A 23,400-nucleotide genomic window follows, 5' to 3' on the forward strand; every position below is an offset into this window, starting at 1 on the left:
AAAAGAAAAAGAATAAATCAACATCTCCTATTCATGTAGCTTAGCTTTTTCCTACACATACTCCTATAGATTTATTGATTTTCATTTTTTAAACCCTTACCTTTTGTTTTAGTATTAATTCTAAAATGGGAGAGCAGCAAGGGCTAGGCAATTGGGGTTGAGTGACTTGCCCAGGGTCACAAAGCTAGGAGGTATCTGGGGCCAGATTAGAACCCAGGTTCTCTTGACTTTAGACCTGGCACTCTATCCACTGTACTACCCAGTTGTCCCTACTCCTGTTGTGTGTGTGTGTGTGTGTGTGTGTGTGTGTGTGTTTTTAAATTTTAAACCCTTAACTTCTATGTATTGACTTATAGGTGGAAGATTGGTAAGGGTAGGCAATGGGGGTCAAGTGACTTGCCCAGGGTCACACAGCTGGGAAGTGTCTGAGGCTGGATTTGAACCTAGGACCTCTTGTCTCTAGGCCTGGCTCTCAATCCACTGAGCTACCCAGCTGCCCCTGTGTGTGTGTTTTTTAAACAGTTGCTCATGTATAATTGTACAGGTGGGTTCCTGTATTTTGGATACTACCCTCATCCCCTAAAAGCAATATGGTATGGTGGAGAGAAACATGGAATTAGACCCAGGAAGTCCCGAGTTCAAATTATGACTGACACATTTGCTGTTTAGCTCTGGTCCAGAAGCTAAACCTAACATTCTGGGAAACTCTAAGAATGTAAATTCAACCCAAGATGCCAATCTTCACTAGTAGGAAGCTTCCCATCTAAGTATTCCCTATGAAATTACAGGTCCAACTTTATCCCCCTTCAACCCTATTTTGTTTCTGCTTAAAATGTAGTGATTAAACCAAGAGTATTTCATTACAAAAAGTAATATGATTCCTAATGAATATATATTTATATTAATTACATTCACCGGGACACTCTCCTTACATATCTATGTTATGGAAAGATTTTTATCATGCTTAAACATGGGGTAGAATACATTATAAGAAAATAACATTTATTGCTATGATACATGCTAATTTAAAAATTATTTTAAAAAACTTTATGAACTACATGTAATATTTCAGTTACTTTGAATCTAGCTTGTGATCATTTATGACACATACTTTCTTTTGTTTCCTAAAAAAAAAGGACTTGACAGAAAAATACTTGGCCTGTTTTGCTATATATTGGCAGCCACAATGAAAACATAATAATAATAATAGCTAGTATTTATATACCACTCTAAGTTTTCCAAAGTGCTTTACAAATGTCACATTTTAATCTCACAACAACCGTAGAAAGTCAAGTGACTTGCCCAGAGTCACACAGTGTGTAAGCATCTGAGGCTAGATAATAACATGCAGTGAGCTTTAGAAATTTATAATAGGGCCAATAACTTCTAGTGATCCTATTCTTAACAACATCATGAATATTGCATTTTAAATATGGTTGGAGCTCAAGCAAGGAACAGGACTCAACCAGGCAAATTTGTCTCTTGCTACAATACATTCAACTTTTCTGATATATGTACAGTGGGTCTAGAATTCTAGCTTCAGATTGATCTGAAGTGACTCATATAACATCATCTGTCACAGGGGAAAAAAAAACCTCCAGAGGCATCATATTAAAATAAAGGAGTTGAAATATTATTTTGGTAAATACAGTCTATCACTTAAAAGAGAATTAATATGTCTTAGGGGACCTAACTCCTGAATCAGCAATAGTGCTTTTCAGGCATCTGTAATCCTAAAGTGCTTTTTGTGGCTTCATACATCCTCACTGGATTCAAACCTCCAAATATCGATGGACCTGGTGAAGATACAATTTAATCTATGCCCGAAGCTTTGCCCAGAAAGTTAGCATTGCCATCTTCAATATCTCTTTTTGGGAAGTATGTCTTTGGATTTGCTTCTTGTATGTAAGCATCCAGGAAGTGACAGATTCCAGGAATTTCCCTGGGAAAGTTGGGAGGCAGTTCTTCTCTTGAACGAGGGGTAAACACAAAGCCAGGGCATCCTTTGAGTAGTCTGAAAGACAGTTAAAAAGGGAGTTATTAAAATCATCTAATTAAAATAAGTGATTGTTCAGGAGGGAAGAAGATTCAAGAAAAAAATAATTATACAGCTGAGTCGGTGAAAATAGACAAGATATTCTTGAGATTATCAGTTAAGGTAGAAATGTTAGCCTTGACCAGAAGAAAGAATTTAATGACTTTATCCTTCTTCAGGTACACTAGGTTAGAGAAAAACAGGCCTATTTCCCATTCCTCATACTGGCTGTTCCATCTTTCATTTTGCACAGGTCTCTGGGCAAGGAGTGTATTGTTGTGAAAAGGGGGTTTCTTCCTGAAATTGGAAAATCACTTTGGCTACTATGTGGGAGAAGATATTGGAGTGGTGTGTGACTCAATGAGGGAGAACAAATAGGAAGATATTGCAATGGTTTACACAAAGGGTGAGGAGGATCTAAAGGAGGATAATGGTCTTGTGACCCAAGAAAAGATGATATATGTAAGAGACATTGTAGAGAAAGAATTGAGACAATTTTATGACTGATCAGATTGGTGGAGAAGGAGAGTGGAGAATGAAAGCAATTATAATTGTAGAATCGTTTTCTGGTTCATCCATCTCAGTGGTGTCAGTTGCTTGATCCTTAAGTTTGGATATGTCTTTCTTAGTCTTTGACCAAACCCATCTGACTGTATTTGGTCTTATTTATCAAAATGGACTTCTGACCTCCCCTTCTGTTTCTAGCACAGCAATAATGTTGGGAAGAAGATTGGGTTTTGGGGAAAAGAGAGTGAGTTCTGTTTTGGACATGTTGAATCTGAGACGACTAAAGGACATGCAGATCAAAATGTTTAATTGGCATTTGGTGAGGAAGGACTGGGGATGTACAGAGGAAACAGCTGGATATATAGAACTGGGAATCATATGTATAGAAATGATAACTGAACACATAGGAGGTGATGAGATGAACAAGTAACAACGTGTACAGATAGAAGAGTGTCCAGGAAAAAGCGTTGGTGTGTCTCAGTATTTAGGGGGAATAATATGAATGATGACTGAGAAGACAAAGTCTGATGAGTAGGAGAGATACAAGAGAGAAAAAGTGCAATCAAAAATGCCATGATTGCTCCCGACCAAATATGCAAAAACAAATCATAGCAATGTATACTAACATGACATAACAGAGAAAACAAAAAGATGAACAAAAAACCAAAATTTCAAACTTTTTCTAGTTCTAATCAAATTAGTATAAAAAACTACTTTTAATATATGCCGACAATACATAAATTTATACTTATTTCATAAATTTGATCTAAATGCAATGACAACCATAATAAACATTGAATTAATAAGTAATTTCTCTTCTTGAAATTTAAAAGATGTGCATGTTTTTGTATGATAGTATAGATTCTTTAAAAGAATTATTTTTATTTTTTTGCAAATCAAAAAATACTTATTTTACTTTCTTTTTTTCTTGTGTTTTTTTGTCCATATTTTCTTTCACAACATGGCTAATATGAAAATATGTTCTGTGTGATTGCACACATATAATCATATAAAGTTGCTTGCCTTCTCAAGAAGAGAGAATTTGAGACTCAAATTAAAAAAAAATGTTAAAATTGTTTTTACATGTAATTGTCATAAGTTCTTCAAATGCTTTCAGAGAAAGTCTTAGTCTCAAAGCTTCCTTGAAAAATCACAGAAGCATTATTTGATGCTATCTAGTACAATCTAAATCTGGATAAGAACATGCCTGTAGAACATCCCTAAGTTCCTGAGTCAGTTCATTGCCATTTTGGACAGTTCCATTTATTAGAGATTTCCTTGCATCAAACTGAAGCCTGTCTGTCTGATATCTTTCCACAGTCCCAAGTTCTGTCCTCTGGGATCAAGCAGAACAGATTTGATTTCTCTTCCACATCAGAGTCCTTCAGATACTTGGAGATAATTGCTAGCCAACCTCCCACTGTCATATCTTTTTCCTGGTGAAATATTGCCAATTCTTTCAACTATCTCCCTTTAGGGCATGATCTTGAGACACTTTACCACCCTGGCTGCTGCCCTCTGGTCATTCTCTGTCTTCCCAGCATCCTTCCTCACATTTTTGAGAAACTGAACACGTGTACAACTGTGATTTTTTTAGGGCAGGGATTGCCTTTTGCCTCTTCTTATATCCCCAGCTCTTAGCAAAATGCCTAGCATATAGACTAAATAATAGCATGGACTTAATGCTTATAAATTGATTGATTGATCTGACCAGGGCAGAATAAAAGGTGGCACAGCGCATAAAGCGTTGGACCTCTAGTCAGGAAGACCTGAATCCAAATCTAATATCACATTAGCCTCACACTAACTGTGTGACCTTGGGCACACAGTCCAATTCGTTTATCCTGGGCAAGTTATTTAACTTCTTTTTGCTTATGTTTCCTCATCTATAAAATGAAAATAATAAATTATACCTACCTCCTAGGGTTGTTCTGAGGATAAAATGAGATTTATAAAGCATTATGTAAACTTTAAAATGTCATATAAATACTGTTTATTTACTATTAATACATTTATATATTATTAATAGTATAAATACTATTATTATTGTTATTGTTTCTTATTCATATTTTCATTAGGATATTATTCTTTTTCACCTTCCTCATCCTCAGCTTAACATCTCTTTTAAGAAGCCTGGAGTCCTGGGCTCGATGCTTAATATTAGCGTAATATTATTGATAATACTATTTCTCCCATTAAAGTATTATTTTTAAAGGATTGACCTCATTTTGCTCTTCTTCAGCTATTCCTCTTGTACCATATCATTTATTGAAATTTTATTTATAAATGAAGGTAATCTTTCAGTCACATAGAGACAAAAATTTTTATATGGTATTTATTAAGCAGATTAAATAATGGTGATAGAAAAGCTGGGTTGGATTGATATTTAAATCAATTCAACAAGCAATCATCAAAGGCCAGATTAACTTCCTAGATTTCTGCTCCCCAAAGGCCTAGATTAGCAGAACATCATGGGGGTGGTGCCTTAATTTGTTCATGAGTTGGACTGAAGTGAGGCAGAGTTGAACAAAGTCACTGGCCTCACTCTCTCCCAGAGTCCTTGAAGCCCAGTTGGGAACACAAAAGTCACAATGACTAGTGATGGCCTGGGATGCAGTGAATGGTCTTGGCATCTTTGATGTCTAATCAATCTCTAAGTGCTCCACAGTGCTTGCTTCAGCTTCCTTCATGGTTATTGGAACAAATTGTTCTCATCCCCCAATTTCCTGAGAAAAGTCTTCATGTTATTAGGCTAGACACTTCACTTACTGATGGATCTGTGGTCCATCCTCAACTTGGTTATAGACGAGGAACTGAGGCAAACAGAGTTAAACGACTTGTCCAGGGTCACACAGCTAGTGTCTGAATTTGAACTCATATCTTCCATCTAGTTGCCCTGTTTCCCGTCTACCTTCATAAGATTTTGCTAATACCTTTCATTTATAAGCAGTGTTTCTTTTGACCACTTTTTCTTTTTGGCTGATTAGGAGATAAAGTATAACTTCAGGCTGACTGAGGTTCTTTGGAGCATCATTAGCTCCTTTGAATAGGAAAGGTTGGAGCTGCTATAATTATAGGACACGTCTTCTCATTTTCATCTGTTCTTCTAAGTTGATGTTGGTTTTGATCTCTCTCACAACAAGTGAGCTATTTTGGAAACGATTTCCGTAACTAGTTATTTCATATCCCATAAGATACAACCATTTCATATATTTTTTAGTAGTGATGCTTGGTTCTTGCAATGTCTGGCATTGTCTAACTTTTTAAAAGAAAATATTCATATTATAAAGGAATGAATGTTCTGTTTTGTCAATAAGTCTTTGGGATCTTTAATTTCTTATATCTGAAAGATATTTTCCAGTATGTTTTTTTTTTACCTTTCAAGTGATTAGTAACCATGTTTAATTTGGTTTGGGAAAACCTCAAACACTTTATGCAAATGGTTATCTTTTTGTTCATGCTCATCCCAAGCACTTCTATGGAATGGTGTTTCTCATTACCTTAGTCAAGTCAACACTTCATATGCACCTATTATATTCCAGGCACTATGCTAAGTGCTGGGTATATAAAAATAAATAGGTAAAAACAAGTTCTGCCCAAAAGGAGTTAAAAAACTAATTGAGGGGAATAACATACAAAGAACTATGTATAGAATGGACATACACAGGATAAACTGGAGATTACTTTGGAGGGAAGTCACTAGCATGATCGGGTTGGAAAAGGCTTCTTGCAGAAGGTGGGATTTTATCTAAGATTGGAAGGAAGCCAGTGAAGCCAGGAGGTAGAGGCAGAGGTGAGGAGGGAGAGTTACAGGCATGGAGGAGGGGTGTCAGTTAGAGATTTGGGAGATAGAGTGACTTGGGAAGGAACAACAAAGAGTTTGTGAAGAGGAATAATGTATAAGAAGAGCAGAAAAGTAGGAAGGGGATAGATTATGAAGGGCTATGAATATCAAATAGATAATTTTACATTTAATTCTAGGGGCCAATGACATATGACAAAGCCAATCCTATCAATTTCTTTATCTGCCTCTCAAAGGAGAACCTGTTATCAACCCTTCTTTTTCATTGCATTTTCCTTATATCTGTTCATTATATTTATTGTGAGAAGATTTAAATTGGCTTGATTCAGTTCCTCCAATATTATATCAAATCACTTGTCACTGAACTAGGATTTCACATTTAGAATACCAGTGGCTAAGTTAATCTTTAGAGACTCTTTAAAAACTGCACGATTCTTGCCCTCTTTTTTTGGCCAACTTGAGCATCATCAGTGTAGAAGTTGTGTAGTTATTCTTAGACTGATGGCCAAAGAATAAATTGTCTAGCAGCCAGTCTCCAGGGTGAGCATCTCTATATGCAGTTGATCTGGTCTTCAAATGAAACATAGTGTAAACCCTTTGGTCCATGCACTAAACTTTTAAGAACCCACAAATACCAACATTTCATCATGAGTCATTGAATTGGACTTTTTGGATGGAATTCATTGATACTTATTCAATTATCAAATGAGAACTTTAACATTAATGGTGTGTATAATAACCAGTGTGACTGATGACTGTAACAATCTCCTAATTGGTCTGTCTCAAGTTCATCCCTACTCTAGGACATCCCACACATTATGGTCAAAACTATTTTGATTAAACCCAGGTTCTGATCATATGAGCATCGTTTTCAGCCAACTCCAGTGGTCGCCAATTGCATTTAGGAAAAAAAAACAACTCCTTTGTTTAGCATAGGACTTCTTAACGTCTCACACAATCTGACCCCAATATGTCTTTCCAGGCTTTTGGACATTACTTTCCTTTCCACACTCTATAATCTAGCTAAGCTGGCTCTCTCTCAGTCCCTCACATTTGATCCTCCATCTCCCATCTTCATGCCTTTGTACTATCTGCTTTTTTCTCCCAGAATATCCTCCCTCCCCTTATATTTACCTCATAAAAATCCCTCTTTTTAAAAAAAAATGTAAAGACACCATCTTTTACATGAAGTCTCACTTGCTTTTCCCAACTGCTAATGGGCTCCCTCTCATACTATCTTGTATTGAACAAGATTTTGTATATATTTATTTATGTTTGCTCTACAATTTTACTTTGTATATAGTTACATATCACCCACGTATATCTTGTCTCTGTAATTAGAATATAAGTTCAAAGCAAGCAGGAATTATTTAATTATTTATGCTTTGTTATTTATTCTAGGATCTATTATAGTGCCAGGCACATCGTAGGCACTTAAATATTTGTTGCTTAATTAATTAATTAATTAATGAAAGCATAATGGAGAGAGAATTGACTCTGAAGCCAGGAAGACCCAAGTTCAACTATGACTTCTAAAAGAGTCTTATTGTGTGAACCTGTACAAGTAATAACACTGAAGAACTCTCACTAGCAATCCAGGACTAAAAATTGCAGAGAAGGTGTTAACCTCCATTGATAGGGGGAATTCCCTCACCTGGGAGTTCCCAGGACCAATGATATCATAGTTCCAATCCTTATTCCTATTATGGAATAGGTTTAAATGTTGGCTAAAAATAATTAATCTTGTTAGTTAAATATATTCTCAGCTAAAAATCTTTTAAAAAATCACCCTACTTAATTTGCCCCTTTTAAAAAAATAAATGATAAAAATATAAACTTACAATGATAGATTTTTAGCTAGTAAGGATCTGTTTCTTTAGAGATGATAGAACTTAGACCCAGAAAGGAAAAGTGAATGGCCCAGGTTCATAATGGTTGGAAGTTACATTAGCTATCATCAGAAACCAGATCAAGTCAAATTCAGTATCCTTTCTACTCTAAAATTCTTCTACTTAGCTTTCTTTTTGAATGAATCTCAAATTACTAAGATTTTATTTTTTCACAATGTTTGTATAACAACCAATTTTTTCCATGTTTTGTCATTGTTTTTCCCTCTAAAAATACCACTCCCTGGTTCCCACTGGTTTCATTGTTTCTTTTTGAACCACTTCTCCAAACTTTGAAAGCCATTTTGAATTCTCATCCTATCCTTCCAAATTGGTTGGCTTTCAAACTTCCTTTCCCCTTCTCCAGCTTTATGTCTTCTTCAAATTTGATGAATATTCTCTCTATTCTATTATCCAGGTCACTGATGAAAATGTTGAATAGCTCTGGGCTCTGGACCAATCTTGGTGAAAACAACTCTTTGTGCCTCCCAAGTAAACAATGACCCATTCATAACCAGTGTCATGATGCTGTGTCCACACAGAAGAGGTGAGGTGATTGAGAAAAAACTTTTGGCTCTCTGATATGCTCTGGCCACTCTAGGTGGGCAGAGCCTGAGTAGAACTCTATGTGCTAAAACATATTTACCCTGACTGAGTCCTTACAATTTAGTGGTGAATATAATATGTGGGTCAGAGTCAAGCAGATATTGAAGAAGAACCCAGACTTAGTTTTGTTTGTACTGCAGCCTTACCAGTCTAATGGAAGCTTTATCATGGTGGGACACAGGGTGCTACTAAAAAAGTCTTTATATCTGCCCACAGTACTTAGAACAGTAACTTCCTTGTAGTAAGTATTGAGGTTTAATTGATGCTATTTTTTTCCAGATTTGATTTTAGTTCAATGTAAAACAAACAATTCTAAGCCCTCTTTCCCATTACAATCCTTCAAATATTTTAAGAGACAGAATCTCAAAGTTGAAAGGAACATCAGAATCAAGTCCAACCAATATTTGGACAAGACTCCCCCTTACTACATCCCTGAATAGACCTCCATCTTTTGTTTTCTTGATGATTTCCAAGGAAGGGAAGTATTTTAATCTACTCAATCAGCTCATTGCATTTTGGGATCACTTTATTTGTTAAGTATTTTTCCTTACCTCAATCCTAAATTTTATCCTTTAAAACATCCAGCTATAATTTCTAGTTTTGCCCTCTGGGGTTTATTCAGTCCCTGTGACTGCCCTTCAAATATTTAAAAGCAACAGTTCTATCTCTCAGAAAGTTTTTTTTTCCCTTAAAGCATCAACATTTTAACCCTTTCTATCCTGGAAAACAAGGGGTGCTGAAAGAAGCTCCTTTCCTCATCTTTCTCCAAGCTTGAAATGCTTGTGCCAGTTGATGGTTAGCATCCTCTTGTGACTGCAGTCACAGAGAGTCAGCTCAGTCTTTCTGGTCTTCCCCTTTTTGCTAATATGGGCTTGGTCTGGCCACCACAGATCCTCTGCTTTGCAGGCATAGAACAGCTCCCCCAGCAAGTAGTCCTTGTACTGTGTCACCTCATGTAGCTAGAGCTTCCCCACACTTCTTGCAGAAGGTACCCCAGATCTTTGGCACATACACTGTGGAGGTGGTAGTGGAGAAGAAGAGAATGACTGGACAACACAGGGAGGCAGGGACATGGGACTCCTTAATTATGCTTTATGCAGGATTTGACTTCTTTTCAACTTCTGATGTCACACAAAGGACACCAGAGGACACAGAGGAGTTGGAGGAGAAGTCTGAGAGAAAAATATGCTGGGAGTTGATCCAGTAAATCTTCTAAATTACTCTGGTTCCTTCTGGAGGCCAACATTTTATGAATAGACCCTGGCCAGCCATGATTTTGTGTCTCCGAATTTAGCCACCATGCTCCTGCTTGGGTTCCATCTTCCATCTTCCTCTCCTGCTCCTACTCTCTCCTTCCTTTTTATGTGTTCTTTTTTCCCATTAGGATGTAAGCTTCTTGAGGGCAAGTGACATCTATCTTTTTTCTTTGATTTATATCCCCAATACTTAGGATAGTATCTGGTACAGAGTGCTTAATAAATATGCATTGCCTGCCTTGAAAGGTCTTGAATTTAAGACCCTTTACTATTCTGGTTGTCTGTTTCATGAATATTTTCTAACTTTTAAATACTCTTTCTAAATTGTGGTGCCCAGAAGTAAATGCAATACTTCAGACATTCTGGATACTATGAATGAAATAACATAAGTATTTATTATGTGCCAAGCACTGGGGATATAAACAGAAAACCCATATAGTCCCTGCTCTAAATAATTTTACATTCTAAAAAGGGAGACACCTCATAAAAGATGATTCAGCTTTAGGAAAAGCCACGTGGTATTTAAGGTCCAGTGGGCAAAACAGCAGGGCAGATGGCAAGGCTCAGGGGACCTTTAGGAGCAATGACAGAGCAGATGCTCTCTAACCTTTGACTGCTAGAAAGAGATAGTGGGTCAATGGGTTGGAGTGGAGAGGGGTACCTCAAGTAGAGATGGGGATGAGGGGTAAATATCCAGGCAAAGTTAGGAGCCCAATACCTCGTGAGAATTGGACAGCAGGGATTAGAGTAAGAAACAGGAAAGATTTCCCAAGGCTTCTCCAATGGATCTGTCTTTAAGACCCTTTTAATGCAACTTAATATAACTTAAAAAACCTGTTCCAGCATACCGGAGACATATTGAATGTGCACTCAAATCCCTAGATGTTTTTTAGAACTACCTCAATAGCCTTTTACCTATGAAGTACTAATCTTTCCCATAGAGAAGGTAAGGATGGCTAAAATGATTTCATCTCAAATATCATGCAGTTAAGAATGTGATTTTATTTTATTTTAGAAATGAGTCAGAATTCACAAGGTAAATAGTTTAGAAAAGAAAAGATAATATGATTATTAGGACAACTAGGTGAGAAGAGTACTGGGACTGCAGTCAGGAAGACCTGAGTTCAAATTTACTCTCAGACACTTAATAGCTGTATAATCCTTTACTCCAGTTTTCTCAGCTGTAAAATGGGTATAATAAGAGTGCCTGCCTCACAGAGTTATTGTGAGAATCAAATGAGAATATATGTCAAGCACTTAGCACATAGTAGGTGTTATATCAGTGCTCATTCTCTCCCTCTACCTAATGCTAGTATTTATCTCTATTTCCTCATATTTCTTCCCTTTCTCCTCTACTGGAAATTTATCCCCCATTACCATTTTTCAATCCCTCTTTGTGTATTTTCCTCATCTGATTTTGGATTTTTTCTTTTTAAAATCAACATCCTTTGAACCTGGGATAATTTAATAAAATATTATATCATTGACAATAATAATAGCTAACATTCGTATATATGTTATCATATATGTATCACGTATCCTATCATATATATCATATAGTACTTTATGATTCTTGAACTACTTTCCATATACCATGTCATTTTATCCTCACAATAGCCATAGGAGGCAGGTCCTCCTATAACCATTACTTTGCCCTTGAGGAGACTGAAGCTAAGAGAGATTAAAGGATTTGCCTGTAGTCCCAAACTAGTAAATTTCAAAGGCAGAATTTGAATTTGGTCCTCTTGACAGTGATAAATCTGTGATACCAGTTACTCCCATATATGATCTTGAGCCCAAGGGCTCTTCTTATACAACATGGTCTTGTCTTATGTTAGCCCTTATTGAATTCCTAAAGATCAATACTACCCCTCTATCACTTCTAATATATTCGTGGCAAACATCTTGCAAACTCAGTGTCATTACACACCTCAAAGCCCCAAATATTTGGATTCTTTATGACCTTTATGCTCCCCCACTCCTATTAATCAATAAAACTGGATTGAATTTGCTCCTGTAATAAAGTGAATCTGATCTTAAATGGAAACTCACAAGCTCTTAGAATGGTGACATAAAATCTTTAAGAGACTTTGGAAAAGGTGGACATAAAATTGCCATTAGGACTAACATATCTTGGTTTATTGGTCAAAATCTGGAAATAATGAGTATTTTCAGTGTGAGGCTATTCTTTTATTTGTTATCCACAAAAGGTATTTTTGCATAGCATGTACTCAATGTCCTGAATTCCCATCATGTTAGCCATAAATATATCAAAAGGATCCTTGACACTAGACCATGATTTTTATTCTCAGAGGAACCTTCTCCCAGAGTGCAGCTTTCAGCAAACGTGCTGCCAAAGGGCCTGTCAAGAGAAATATTTACACTTCATGACAAATTGTGTTTCTTGGTTATTTTACACAAAAGGCCATTTGTGACGACCACTTATACTGCAACTAGATTTAAACCCAAACTGCCTGCCTGTGTTTTAAAGTCAATTATTAATTATATATTTACAAAGCACAGATGTTGGATGGAAATGTCAAATGATCCCTTCTCTCCTGAAACACTACAAGATGGAAAATAAAACTTTTCTAGAAGAAATCATTTATTTTTTATGTTTTGTCCCCTTAATTAACTGAATTAATTAATTTAGAGTATTTTTCCATGGTTACACGATTCATGTTCTTTCCTCCCTTCTTCCGTCCCCCCTCCCATAGCCAACAAGGAATTCCACTGGGTTTTACATGTATCATTGTTCAAAATCCATTTCCATGTTATTCATATTTGCAATAGAGTGAATCATTTAGAATCTACATCCTCAGTCATATCCCCATCGAGCCATGTGAACAAGCAAACCTTTTTCTAGAAGAAATCATTTAAAGTAACACTACTGACTTCTTGGTAGAAAGAGAGCTGACCTTGAATTCAAGACCTGGATTTACGTACTGGCTCTAGTGCTCAAAGGGGAGCTAGGTGGCACAATGGATAGAGCAGCACGCCTAGGGTCAGAAACTCATCTTCTTGAGTTCAAATCTGGCCTCAGACTGTTCCTAGCGGGGTAACCCTGGGCAAGTCACTTCAGCCTGTTTGCCTCAGTTTCCTCATATGTAAAATGAGCCAGAGAAGGAAATAGCAAACCATTCTAGCATCTGCCAAGAAAACCTCAAATGAAGTCATGAAGAGATAGCTACGACTAAAATGACTGAACAATAACTAGTTCTCAGGTAAATTACTGTAGGAGTCTTGGTAAGTGGTTCCATGTTTCAGTTTTTCAGCCAACTAAGATTATACATTACAGATGAGTTTGCTGATCTGTATGAATGGATCTAATTGTCACACCAGGAATCCCTTTAGGCTGACTAAATCAGAATTCTAGTCTGTGTATTCTTCTTCCCCCTCAAAAAATTCTTCTCAGGTGATCTCATTTATTCTCATGCACAAATAAACATATTGTTTAATATTTCTTTCTGATCTCTAATATCTCTTAAGAAACCTGAAGTTCTGTGATTTTGTGAATACTAGAAACTCTGCTCCTTTCAGTGTCTTGGCCCCTGGACTATTTCAGTGGGTCTCCCTAACTGATCTTCCTGCCTCAAATCTTCCATCTCTAATTCGTCCTCCCACACTTGCAAAAGTGATTTCCCTAAAGGGAAGATCTGTCATCCCTTCTACTCCCCCAATAAACATCAATCGTTTCCTCTTTTCTTTAGAATCAAATATAAATTCCTCTATTTTGAATTTAAAGCCTTCGCCACCCAGTCTCACTCAATGTTTGTAACCTTAGTATATATTGCACCCTTTCCCTCATTCTATTCAATTTTCATTGCCAAAATTACCTAACTTTATTTTGTGTATATTCTGTGAAAGTTAATTTATATACATGAATCACTTGCCATTAGAATGTTTCTTTGCAGAAGAAAAACATGATTGATCACATGGTTCAATGGGGATATGATTGGGGATGTTGACTTTAAATGATCACTCTACTGCAAATATTAATAATATGGAAATAGGTTTTAATCAATGATACACCTAAAACCCAGTTGAATTGCTTGTCAGCTCCGAGAGCGGGGAAGGAAAGAACATGAATCATGTAAACATGAAAAATATTCTAAATTAATCAATTAAATAAAAAATGAAAAAATGGGAAAAAAGAATGTAAGTTTCTTGGGGGAAAGAAGCATTTTATTTTTGTCTTGATAATCTAGTACCTAGTATTGTACCTGATATGTAGTAAGTTCTAAAGAAATACTTACTATTGATTGATTGGTTTATAAGACTTAGGGACATGAAACCCACATAACCAGTATGATCTAACCCAAGGGCACTTAACATTTTTTTTGTGTGGGTTAGAGTCCTTTGGCACCCTGCTGAAAGCTATGGATTCTTTTTCAGAATACTATTTTCAAATATATAAAATTGAAAAAAGAAGATAACAAAGGAAATTAATTATTTTGAAATATAGTTATCAAAATACTTTTTTTAAAAAAACAAGGTTATAGTCCAGGTTAAGAACTCTTATGTAGATGGAATATCTGGAGGTTCTCCAGTACTTGAAGAAGTGAAAAAGGGAGGATTATGTTTTAATTCCTGATAATAGACCAATTGTAGTAAATCAAAACAGAAAAAAATGGGAAACAGTTTCAAGACCCACCTCATCCTTGGCATATAAAAACTCTAAAAGTAGAAATATAGAGCATGTCCCAAAAGTATTGGTGCAACTTCAAGCTAATTGATGCTTTGCTTAATCCTTTAAAATTAATTAAATCTAATTATTATTTAATCTATTTTAACAGATTTACTTAAAGTTATTCAAGCTGAAAACTTCACTAAAGCTTTGGGATACCCTCTATATAAATAAAGTTGAAAATTTTAATGCAGCATGCAAAAAGTCTTAGTGAAGCTTTAAGCTTTTAAGACCTTAACTAAGCCTATTAAAATAAATAAAATAATAAATAAATAGATTAAATAAAGCTTTAATAAACTTAAAACTTCACTAAGACTTTTTGGACATGTTGTATACAATCATTCAGTCCAGTATTTTAACTACAAATTGCATATATACAGAAAGTTTAAGAACAAAGTCAAGATGATCAAATCTTCATTTGCTCTGCAAAGACTATAAAAGTGCTTTCAAAGAGACAGCAGAATGAATGTACTGCACACTAGTGGGAATTGTTCATGTGAAAATGAAAAATTTTATACTGAGCCAGTGACAAAAAGAATGCAACATTCTTCATTTACTGGTTGTTGTTGTTTTTTTTTTTTCTTGAGTCAGTATTTAGATACACTCTTCAATTTTCAAATATGTATACATTTTGGAAGCTTTGAATTGTTCTTTAAAAAAAAAGCCTTACCTTCTGTCTTAGAATTGTTACTAAATATCCCTTCCAGGGCAGAAGAATGGGAAAGGCTAAGTAATTGGAGTTAAGTGACTTGCCCAGTCACACAGCTAGGAAGTGTTTGAGATCACATTTGAACCCTGGACCTCCCATCTCCATTTAGGCTTGACTCTCAATCCACTGAGCCACCTTGCTGCCCCTATCTGACTTGTTCTAAGTCTTAATGCAGCCATCATGGTTACCCATAAATACAAGAGACTGAAAGATCTTATCCATGAGGAATCACTCTTCCATTTAAGTTCTGTTCTGGATGTCCTCCATGACAGGGCAGCCCCTTTGGCAAGTTTATTTTCCATTTTATGCCCCACATGAATAAAATATGTCTACAATTGCATTGTTCAAAGACTCTTGTATGATTTTAATATAAGAATGAATGATACTTTTAAAAGAGAACCCTTAAAGCTACATTTTTGCTCTTCTAAATCAAGTTCTTTTTATAATCAAATATTAATACAAGAAAATTTTTATTCTCTGGGCCTTTCAGTTGGCTGTTTGATTGTGAAAGGGTATTCTGTTGTAGAATGCCATTTAGGAAAGCTTACCAATCCCCTTTATCACTATTTGGAATGTAGATAATTAAAAAAATAGAGATATAAAAGTGAAGATATAGTTTAGGAATTATTGCGATCCTCTCGATGGCTTTTGGGAAGTAATATAATCATTACAAGATTCTTTCTTCTACTTTTTTTCAGATCTTACATTTAGAATGCCAACAGCTAAATTTATATAGAGATAATATGATAAATTCATATAGGGATAATATGTGATCCTTAGCACTCTCCTGCCTCTTTTTCTGCTACTCTTTTACCAACACTACAGAAAAAGAAACAGATCACATTGGGTTAAGGTCCATTGTGTAACAGCTTTTGTTCCATATAATGAAATTTCTCACAAAGTGGCTTACATACTTGTGATGAGTCTTTCTGTTTTTAGAGGAAAAGGTTCTCGGAAAGCAGTTATTGTCTGTTCTAAGGCAATATCCATCTATCTGGGATGAGGCTTCTGACCAAATCTCATTGTCTTTTTTAAAAAAAACTCTTACATTCCAAAAGGGCTAGGCAATGGGGGTTTAGTGACTTGCCCATAGTCACATAGCTAGGAAGTATCTTAGATCATATTTGAACCCAGAATCTCCTGTTTCTGGTCCTGGCTTTCTATCCACTGAGCCATCTAACCCCTCCTTTCCCAACACATACACACACCACACCACACACACACACACACACACACACACACACACACACACACACACACCCATTGTCTTTAAGAATGCAAGATCACCTTCATACCACAAGAAGGCTATCTACTTCAATGCTGTCTTATGGTGTGAAGGCAATCTTGCAGCTAAGGTTGGAAACCTTTTTTATTGTACGACTTTTATTATCAAGATTTTTTTTTCCCATGGGAATTCACCTATGCCACATGGCACCCCTCTTTTCTGGATTTTGATCATTATTTCCTCATTTAAATGGGAACAATTTGTTGGCAAGCCGTTAAAATGGAATAATTTAGGTATTCTCTGGTTGCCTGCAAAGGGTTTCCAGAATGTTTGGCTTTGCTCTGCTCCTTATCAGTTACATGTCATCTCTCTTTTAGGATCTTCCCACAGCAGTCTACCAACTTTTCAAAATAATGAATAACTAGCTTCTTGTTCCCTGACTCACTCCCAAAGAAAAATGATTTCCCCTAAAAAGACTAAGCTTTTAAAGTAAATGAATAAAGAAAGTTATTTTCAAAAAGTTTTGGAGTTGTTCTATATTTTAAAAAATGTTATGGAGATGTTATGTATAAAAAAAATGCACCTTGAGAGCTAGTACCCCAGGAAACAGGAAGTTGGCAATTCAAAGGGATATAATGCAATTGAAATTAAAATAAACAAATAAATATAAAGCTATGAAAAATGAAAGCTATTGATTTCCTCACTATCTAAGAAAGTAAAAACACATTTAATAAAAAATGAATAATATATTCAAACAGTAATATAAATAGATTTCACTTATCTAACACAGTCAGTACCTGTAAGTTGTTGGGCTGACGTTGATCTTCCGTGGAACACTGCAGGACTCAAATTTGTTTGCTAGGGTGACATTGTTTCCAAAAAGACAGTAACGGGGCATTTTAACTCCAACAACTCCAGCAAAGACAGATCCAGAATGCAAACCAATACGCATCTGAAAGAAAATGACAAGATGAATTCCCAGCATCCTTCAAAGCATAGCTCAGGTGTTAGCTTCCATAAGTGACTTTTCCTGAAAGATATTAGAACCTTCTCTTTAAATTATTTTCTATAACTTTGTAAATGACTTATTTTTTTACCTATAAGTATACATGTTGACCATTCCAGTAGAATAGAAGACACTCTAAGGGGCAAAGACTTGTTTTCAGTTCCAGTTTTATATCACCAGCATCTATCATGTGTTGATCACATAATAGGTCTTTTTAATATGTTTGTTGAATTAGATGAATTGAGAAGATCTCATTCCTGTCATTGAAATAATATTTTTAATCCTCCTAGTGTTTCTGATTGATATTTAAATGCTACCACCAACAACACCTTTCTCATGAACTACTCTGATGGTAATGCTTTTCTTTGTTAGTTGTGTTACTTAAACTTTCTGATTTTCATTGTTTTGATTTTTAAAGGGAGGGTGATAGTAGCACCTACTCCATAGGGTTGTGAGGAGGATCAAATGAGATACCATCTGCAAAATGCTTTTCAAGCCTTAATGTAACATATAAATGTTAGCTATAATTCTTACTTTCCACCTTGCTCCTCACTGACCCTTACACAAAATTAATTGTATGCCCCCAAAAGACAACTTTACTTAGAATCAGGAGACTCTAATACTTAATAACTGGGTGACCATTAAGTTTCCAGACTTCATTGTCCTCTTCTGTAAAACAGAGATAATAACAGCTGCATATCACAATTTAAATTCTTTATCCCTCATCTTTATTATGTATAAGAGGAGAAGGTAGACTAGATTAGGGATTCTTAACTTGGGCTACACAGACCCTTCAATGAGTCCTTGGATAGATTTCGGTGGATCTGTGATCTTGAATGAAGAAAAAAATACATATTTATTTTAAAAACTTTCTAACTAGAACTTAGCATTTACTTCAATTATTAGCATGCACCTTTTAAGATATGCCATATTTGTATGGGAGAAAAGTTCTAGATTCTGGTGCTGCCCAGGACACGAGGCTAGGTTGGGGTTACTCCTAGTCTTGGCGATGAACTTGGCCTTTTCATTATGAGTGTAAAGATCTGATAAAAGTAGTTCTACATCCTCAAATATTGAATTGTACAACCTAAAGACCTGTTTGTATTCTTTGATCGACTGGTGAGGATTGGTGTAGAACTGAGAGAACCTCCTTTTTAAGATTTCTACATCACCCCCTGTGAAAGGTTTGTATCCTTTAACATGGATTATTCCCGAGTCAGGTTGCACCACAGTTCTATCTGTTATGGGAAAGATAGTGACAGGAGATGCTTCAGCCCCTGCAATTTGTTGTTCATCAGTGTTCTTATCTGTGGCCTTTTGCTTATTGTCTTCCCCCTTCTTTGGTGTAACTGTATTTTCTATAATTTCTAGTTGCAGGATGGTCTTAGCATCTAGATCTCTTCCTTCTCTAATTTGCTCATTGATTTCTATGAGGTTCTTCATTTGCTCAACTAGTTGTTCCAAAGCCAGGTTTGTTTTCTCTGCCTTCCCAAAAGAAAAAGTTAGAACCTTCCTTAATACCATCAGGACCCCATAAAATGTTACAGTCATGGCCATCCCAGATGGCACATATGTCAGAGCTTCACCCAATGATATAGTAAGCCACTTATACAAATCATAGATTTCAATCATCCCCTTACAAAATTGGGGAATAGTAACTAGCCAAAAAATTGCACAAGATTTCCATATCCCATATGGATATGGAAGCACCCCAGAGCAACCTAGTGTGACAATGGCTCTGTTAACCACGCTGGTCATGAGAACAACTTCCCACTCAGGTTCTGAAAGAAATCCTAGGCTGCCTGGCCAAACTGTTATATTTATTAAACAGTGATATTTGTGGGAAGCTGCAAATGCCAGTGTCTATGGAATAATCAGGTCTTGCTTATCTTTGATTTATGGAGATGACACACACACTGGCTCTCAAGCAGGCTTGTCAGCAGGGAGGGGTAAGATCTTGGGAGTACTCCTTGCTTCCACCCCCTCCCACGAAGCAGTTAGGAAATTAGTTACAAATGGAGGTTGATCTGTTATCTTCTGATCTTAGTCAGGAAACAAGGTAAGGCTGATCTCCTAAAGATGTTAACGTTCTCTAAACTATTTCCCCACAGGTTTGAGTAGGGGAAAATAGGAGAAGCTTGATGTCTTGAAGTTTTCAGGGACAGTGGAAGGGTCAGGCTTTTGGGCCACATGGCAGTAGGAGCTCCACTTGAAGAGGTGTAAGTATTTCCCTAAATAATAGCCAGGCACAGCTCCCAAATGATGAAGGGTTTAATGATATGTGGGGAAGGGAAGGAAGGGAGATTTAACAAGGATAAAATAAGGTCAGGGAAGCCCTAAACTGTTAGGTGCAAGCAGCCCCTCCCCCGAGAAAGGAGAGGTATCCTTTGTAGCTAGTTTGCCTTCAAAGTCTATAATTCATCTTTTCTAGTATCTAAACAACTAAATAGTAATAGTTACGATGTTGTTTGAAGGTCTAGTCAAGCTAAAGCAAGGTTGGCAGCAGAGAACTGACCTTGGCTTTGTATAGATTCAAGCCTAGAGCTCTCAAGAGCCCCAAGATCTGGGATCAGCAAACAGAGTGACCTGCTCACTTCAACCCCCAAGAATCAACTGCCTTTAACTGCCTTAAAGTGCCCCCTCACCCAGAGTTCTCAGGGAGCCCTCTGGAATTCTGAGCTATGGTTTGACCCCCCATCTTGCAGCTAGAATTCCACTTTGCCATTTCAATGTCACAGAAGCCAATAAGAGAAACAGTCTCAAATAGATCTGAGCTCTTTTTGCCTTCCCACACCCATGCTAATAAAGCTTAAAGCTTTCTAATAAGAAAAGGTGTGGATCATAGAAGGAGTCAAAAGAGGAGTCAGATTTTTATCTATCTGAGATTGTTTCTCTTACTGGCTTCCCACATATGGGCAGCAAACCCACCTTGTATCAAGGCTTATGACTTTTTCATCAATAGAAATTGTTGTAGTTGTTGCAGATATTTGGAAATGTTCATGTCCATCACTACTACATCAACAATATTCTTCTTATTAGACCTCCATTGCACATATTAACACAGCTAAATTTGTTTTGCTAATATTTTCATAAATAGATTTAAATATAACTGTTTCCTTTATAATTCTATATATTTTCTTTTATGTATATAAGAATTCTGTTCTGAGAGAGGTTGCATAGTCATCACCAGATTGTCAAAGGGATGAGGACACAAAAAATTTGATCTCTAAGTTGTTTTCCAGTTCTCTGAGTCAGTTAGAATTACAAATAAACAAACAAACCAAATTACAGCCTATAGTAGTGTCTATCTTAAAGGTTATTTTTTCTTTTGTATGGCATTCCATTTGAAATATATATATATATATGCATATATATATATATATATAAGACCCCATATATCTATTACTTCCAAGTCATAGCTAAAAGTTTAAAAATCAAATGAATAATATTAGATAGGATGCAAATAAAATTTAAAGATTTTCTTAGCCATCATTTCCTGAACAATTTTATCCTTTTCTCTTCCTTAAGAAAAGAATGTTAGAAGTAGAAGCTGAAAACTTTTTTTTTTTTTGTCTTCATAGACGGGCATGTGAAGAGAAAAAAAATCGCAATAGAAATGTCCTGAGACAAAAAGACCATAGTCTTTGGGCAGTTAGTTGACATAGTAGATAGAATGCAGGGCTTGGTGTCAGGAAGACCTGAGTTCAAATCTGACCATAGACACTTACTAGCTGGGTGAGCCCTGGGCAAGTCACTTAACTTCAATTGCTTAGCCCTTACTGCTCTTTAAAGTAAGGGTTTTTTTTTAAAAAGTTGATAGTTTCAAGATCATATTGTTCAGGGCTGGCAGTGACCTCCAAAATCATCCTGTCCAAACCCAACTGTTCAGGGAAGGCACTGAATAGAAGAGAAATCAAACTCTACTCTGAATAGAATTCAAGAAGAGGACATAAGAATTTATTAAGCAACTATTATGTACCAGGCACTACACTAAATGCCTTACACATATTATTTCATTTCAGCTGGAAGAATCTTCTCCCTAGAATATTATTTTTAAAAGCAAGGGCATGGAAAAGGAGAGTGGACTGAAGGGACCTTCAATTAGTGTTCATTGAGATGGGAGACTCAGCCCAGAGAAACCGTATAAGATATTGCTTGCTTTCAAACCCAAGGAAATACAAATCAGGAATCATCTGCGAATAAATCCCAAGGGATACCAGCCGAGTCAGTGGTTCAGGTGGCTATACAGAGAATTGTTTTGACCTGAGACAAAGTAAGGAGGAGAAAGAACCAAGACAGAAAAAACTCTTTAATTTACCATAGATGCTGAGAAGTTATTTAGGGTGAGACAGAGGGTTCAAACAAGGTCAACTTGCAAAACTGGATGGTAAAACCTGGCAGTACCTAGAAAAGATTGCTTAGTGCTTTTAACCTGTGCCAAGTTCTATGAGAAACACAGGCTTGTGTATTTGTAACTTAGTTCAAGTGTCCATACAATATACTCTGAGTTCATTCACATTTTATTTAGCAAAAAGAACAAAACAAAACAAAAGACACAAACACATAGTTATACACGAGCAGATTCTGAGTATAATATGCTGACCTGGAGACATATAGAGAGGAACAATGTTGGAGGAAAGACAGGGGGACCTAAATCAGATTTATAGGGTCACATAGTACTTGGGAAAGAAGTCTTCATAGAGCATAGAAGTAGTAGCAAAAATTCACCCAAGAAAAGCAAAGGGAATCCTGTTTGGGGAAGGGTCTGTTTAGGAAATCTCCTTGGACTGGCCAATCATTACATCTCATGATTCATGTGGAAGTGGGAAAAGCTGGTACCAGAACTGTGTTCCCTAGTTCAGCCTCTGCATACTGTTTCTCATTTGAAAGCCTCTCACTTCTCTTTTCTTATACCTGCTCTTATTCAGGACTCCCCTTCGCACCCCCCCCACATATGTTTATGGGTAAATGAATGAGAATATGCGAGTGATTGTTGAAGGGAAAAAATACACAGGACTTCAGGGGGAAACGACATTTTTCTTATATTATTCCTCTCTCATTGAACTCGTTATTTTTGGCCAACAACCTATATTTATTGACTTTTGATTTTTGATTCTGTCAGCCATGGACAACTTGTAAGTTTGTTAGTCTCTTCTTTTAATTTATTAGTTTTTATATGGTGTAATTTAATTATTACTTTTGAATTCTATAAGTAGACTTTAATACTCACAAAAACATATTAACTTGGTAATAAGTTGTTAAAACGACTCCTAAATATTCTTAACATTACTAAAATTAAACACAGACTCAGTTCTCCATTTCTTAAGAATCATGCCATCCAAACAAAAAAACTTGGAGAATTTGGAGATGAAGATTCCCTTGGTCTTACCATCACAATTTTGACCCACATTTTTAAAGGCTGGTTTCTGTTAGTCTTTGCCATACTGAAAACTAGGAAAAAAATGAATGATTTTTCCACTGAAAGGAAATTATGGGATTAAGCTTGGGATGGTAGCCAGCCAGGGATTTGACCATAATTCTTATATTTGTGGGTGTCTCGATGAGTTGTAAACACTTAGAAGAGCCTCTGGAGGTTTAAATACATGACTTTTAATAGAATTAATGAAAGTCACAGTCTAAATCACTATACATTGTTATAACTGTTTGTTTTTTACAACCAC

The 23,400-nt window shown here is 36.2% G+C and overlaps 1 protein-coding gene across 2 annotated transcripts in view; it reads right to left on the bottom strand.

Moving 5' to 3' along the window:
- Positions 1-453: 453 nt before the first annotated feature.
- Positions 454-23,400, bottom strand: part of GUCY1A1 (guanylate cyclase 1 soluble subunit alpha 1) — a 48,749-nt gene continuing 25,802 nt past the window's right edge. For both annotated transcript variants that reach the window (XM_044680905.1, XM_044680904.1), the window contains exons 7-8: positions 17,511-17,665; positions 454-2,014 (exon numbers count right to left, since the gene is read on the bottom strand). In XM_044680905.1, the coding sequence (XP_044536840.1) occupies positions 1,813-2,014; positions 17,511-17,665 (357 nt within the window). In that variant the 3' untranslated portion in view covers positions 454-1,812. The remainder of the gene's footprint in view (positions 2,015-17,510; positions 17,666-23,400) is intronic.

The sequence above is a fragment of the Gracilinanus agilis genome, chromosome 6, assembly GCF_016433145.1.
Source record: "Gracilinanus agilis isolate LMUSP501 chromosome 6, AgileGrace, whole genome shotgun sequence".
In the NCBI taxonomy this organism is placed as follows: Eukaryota; Metazoa; Chordata; class Mammalia; order Didelphimorphia; family Didelphidae; genus Gracilinanus; species Gracilinanus agilis.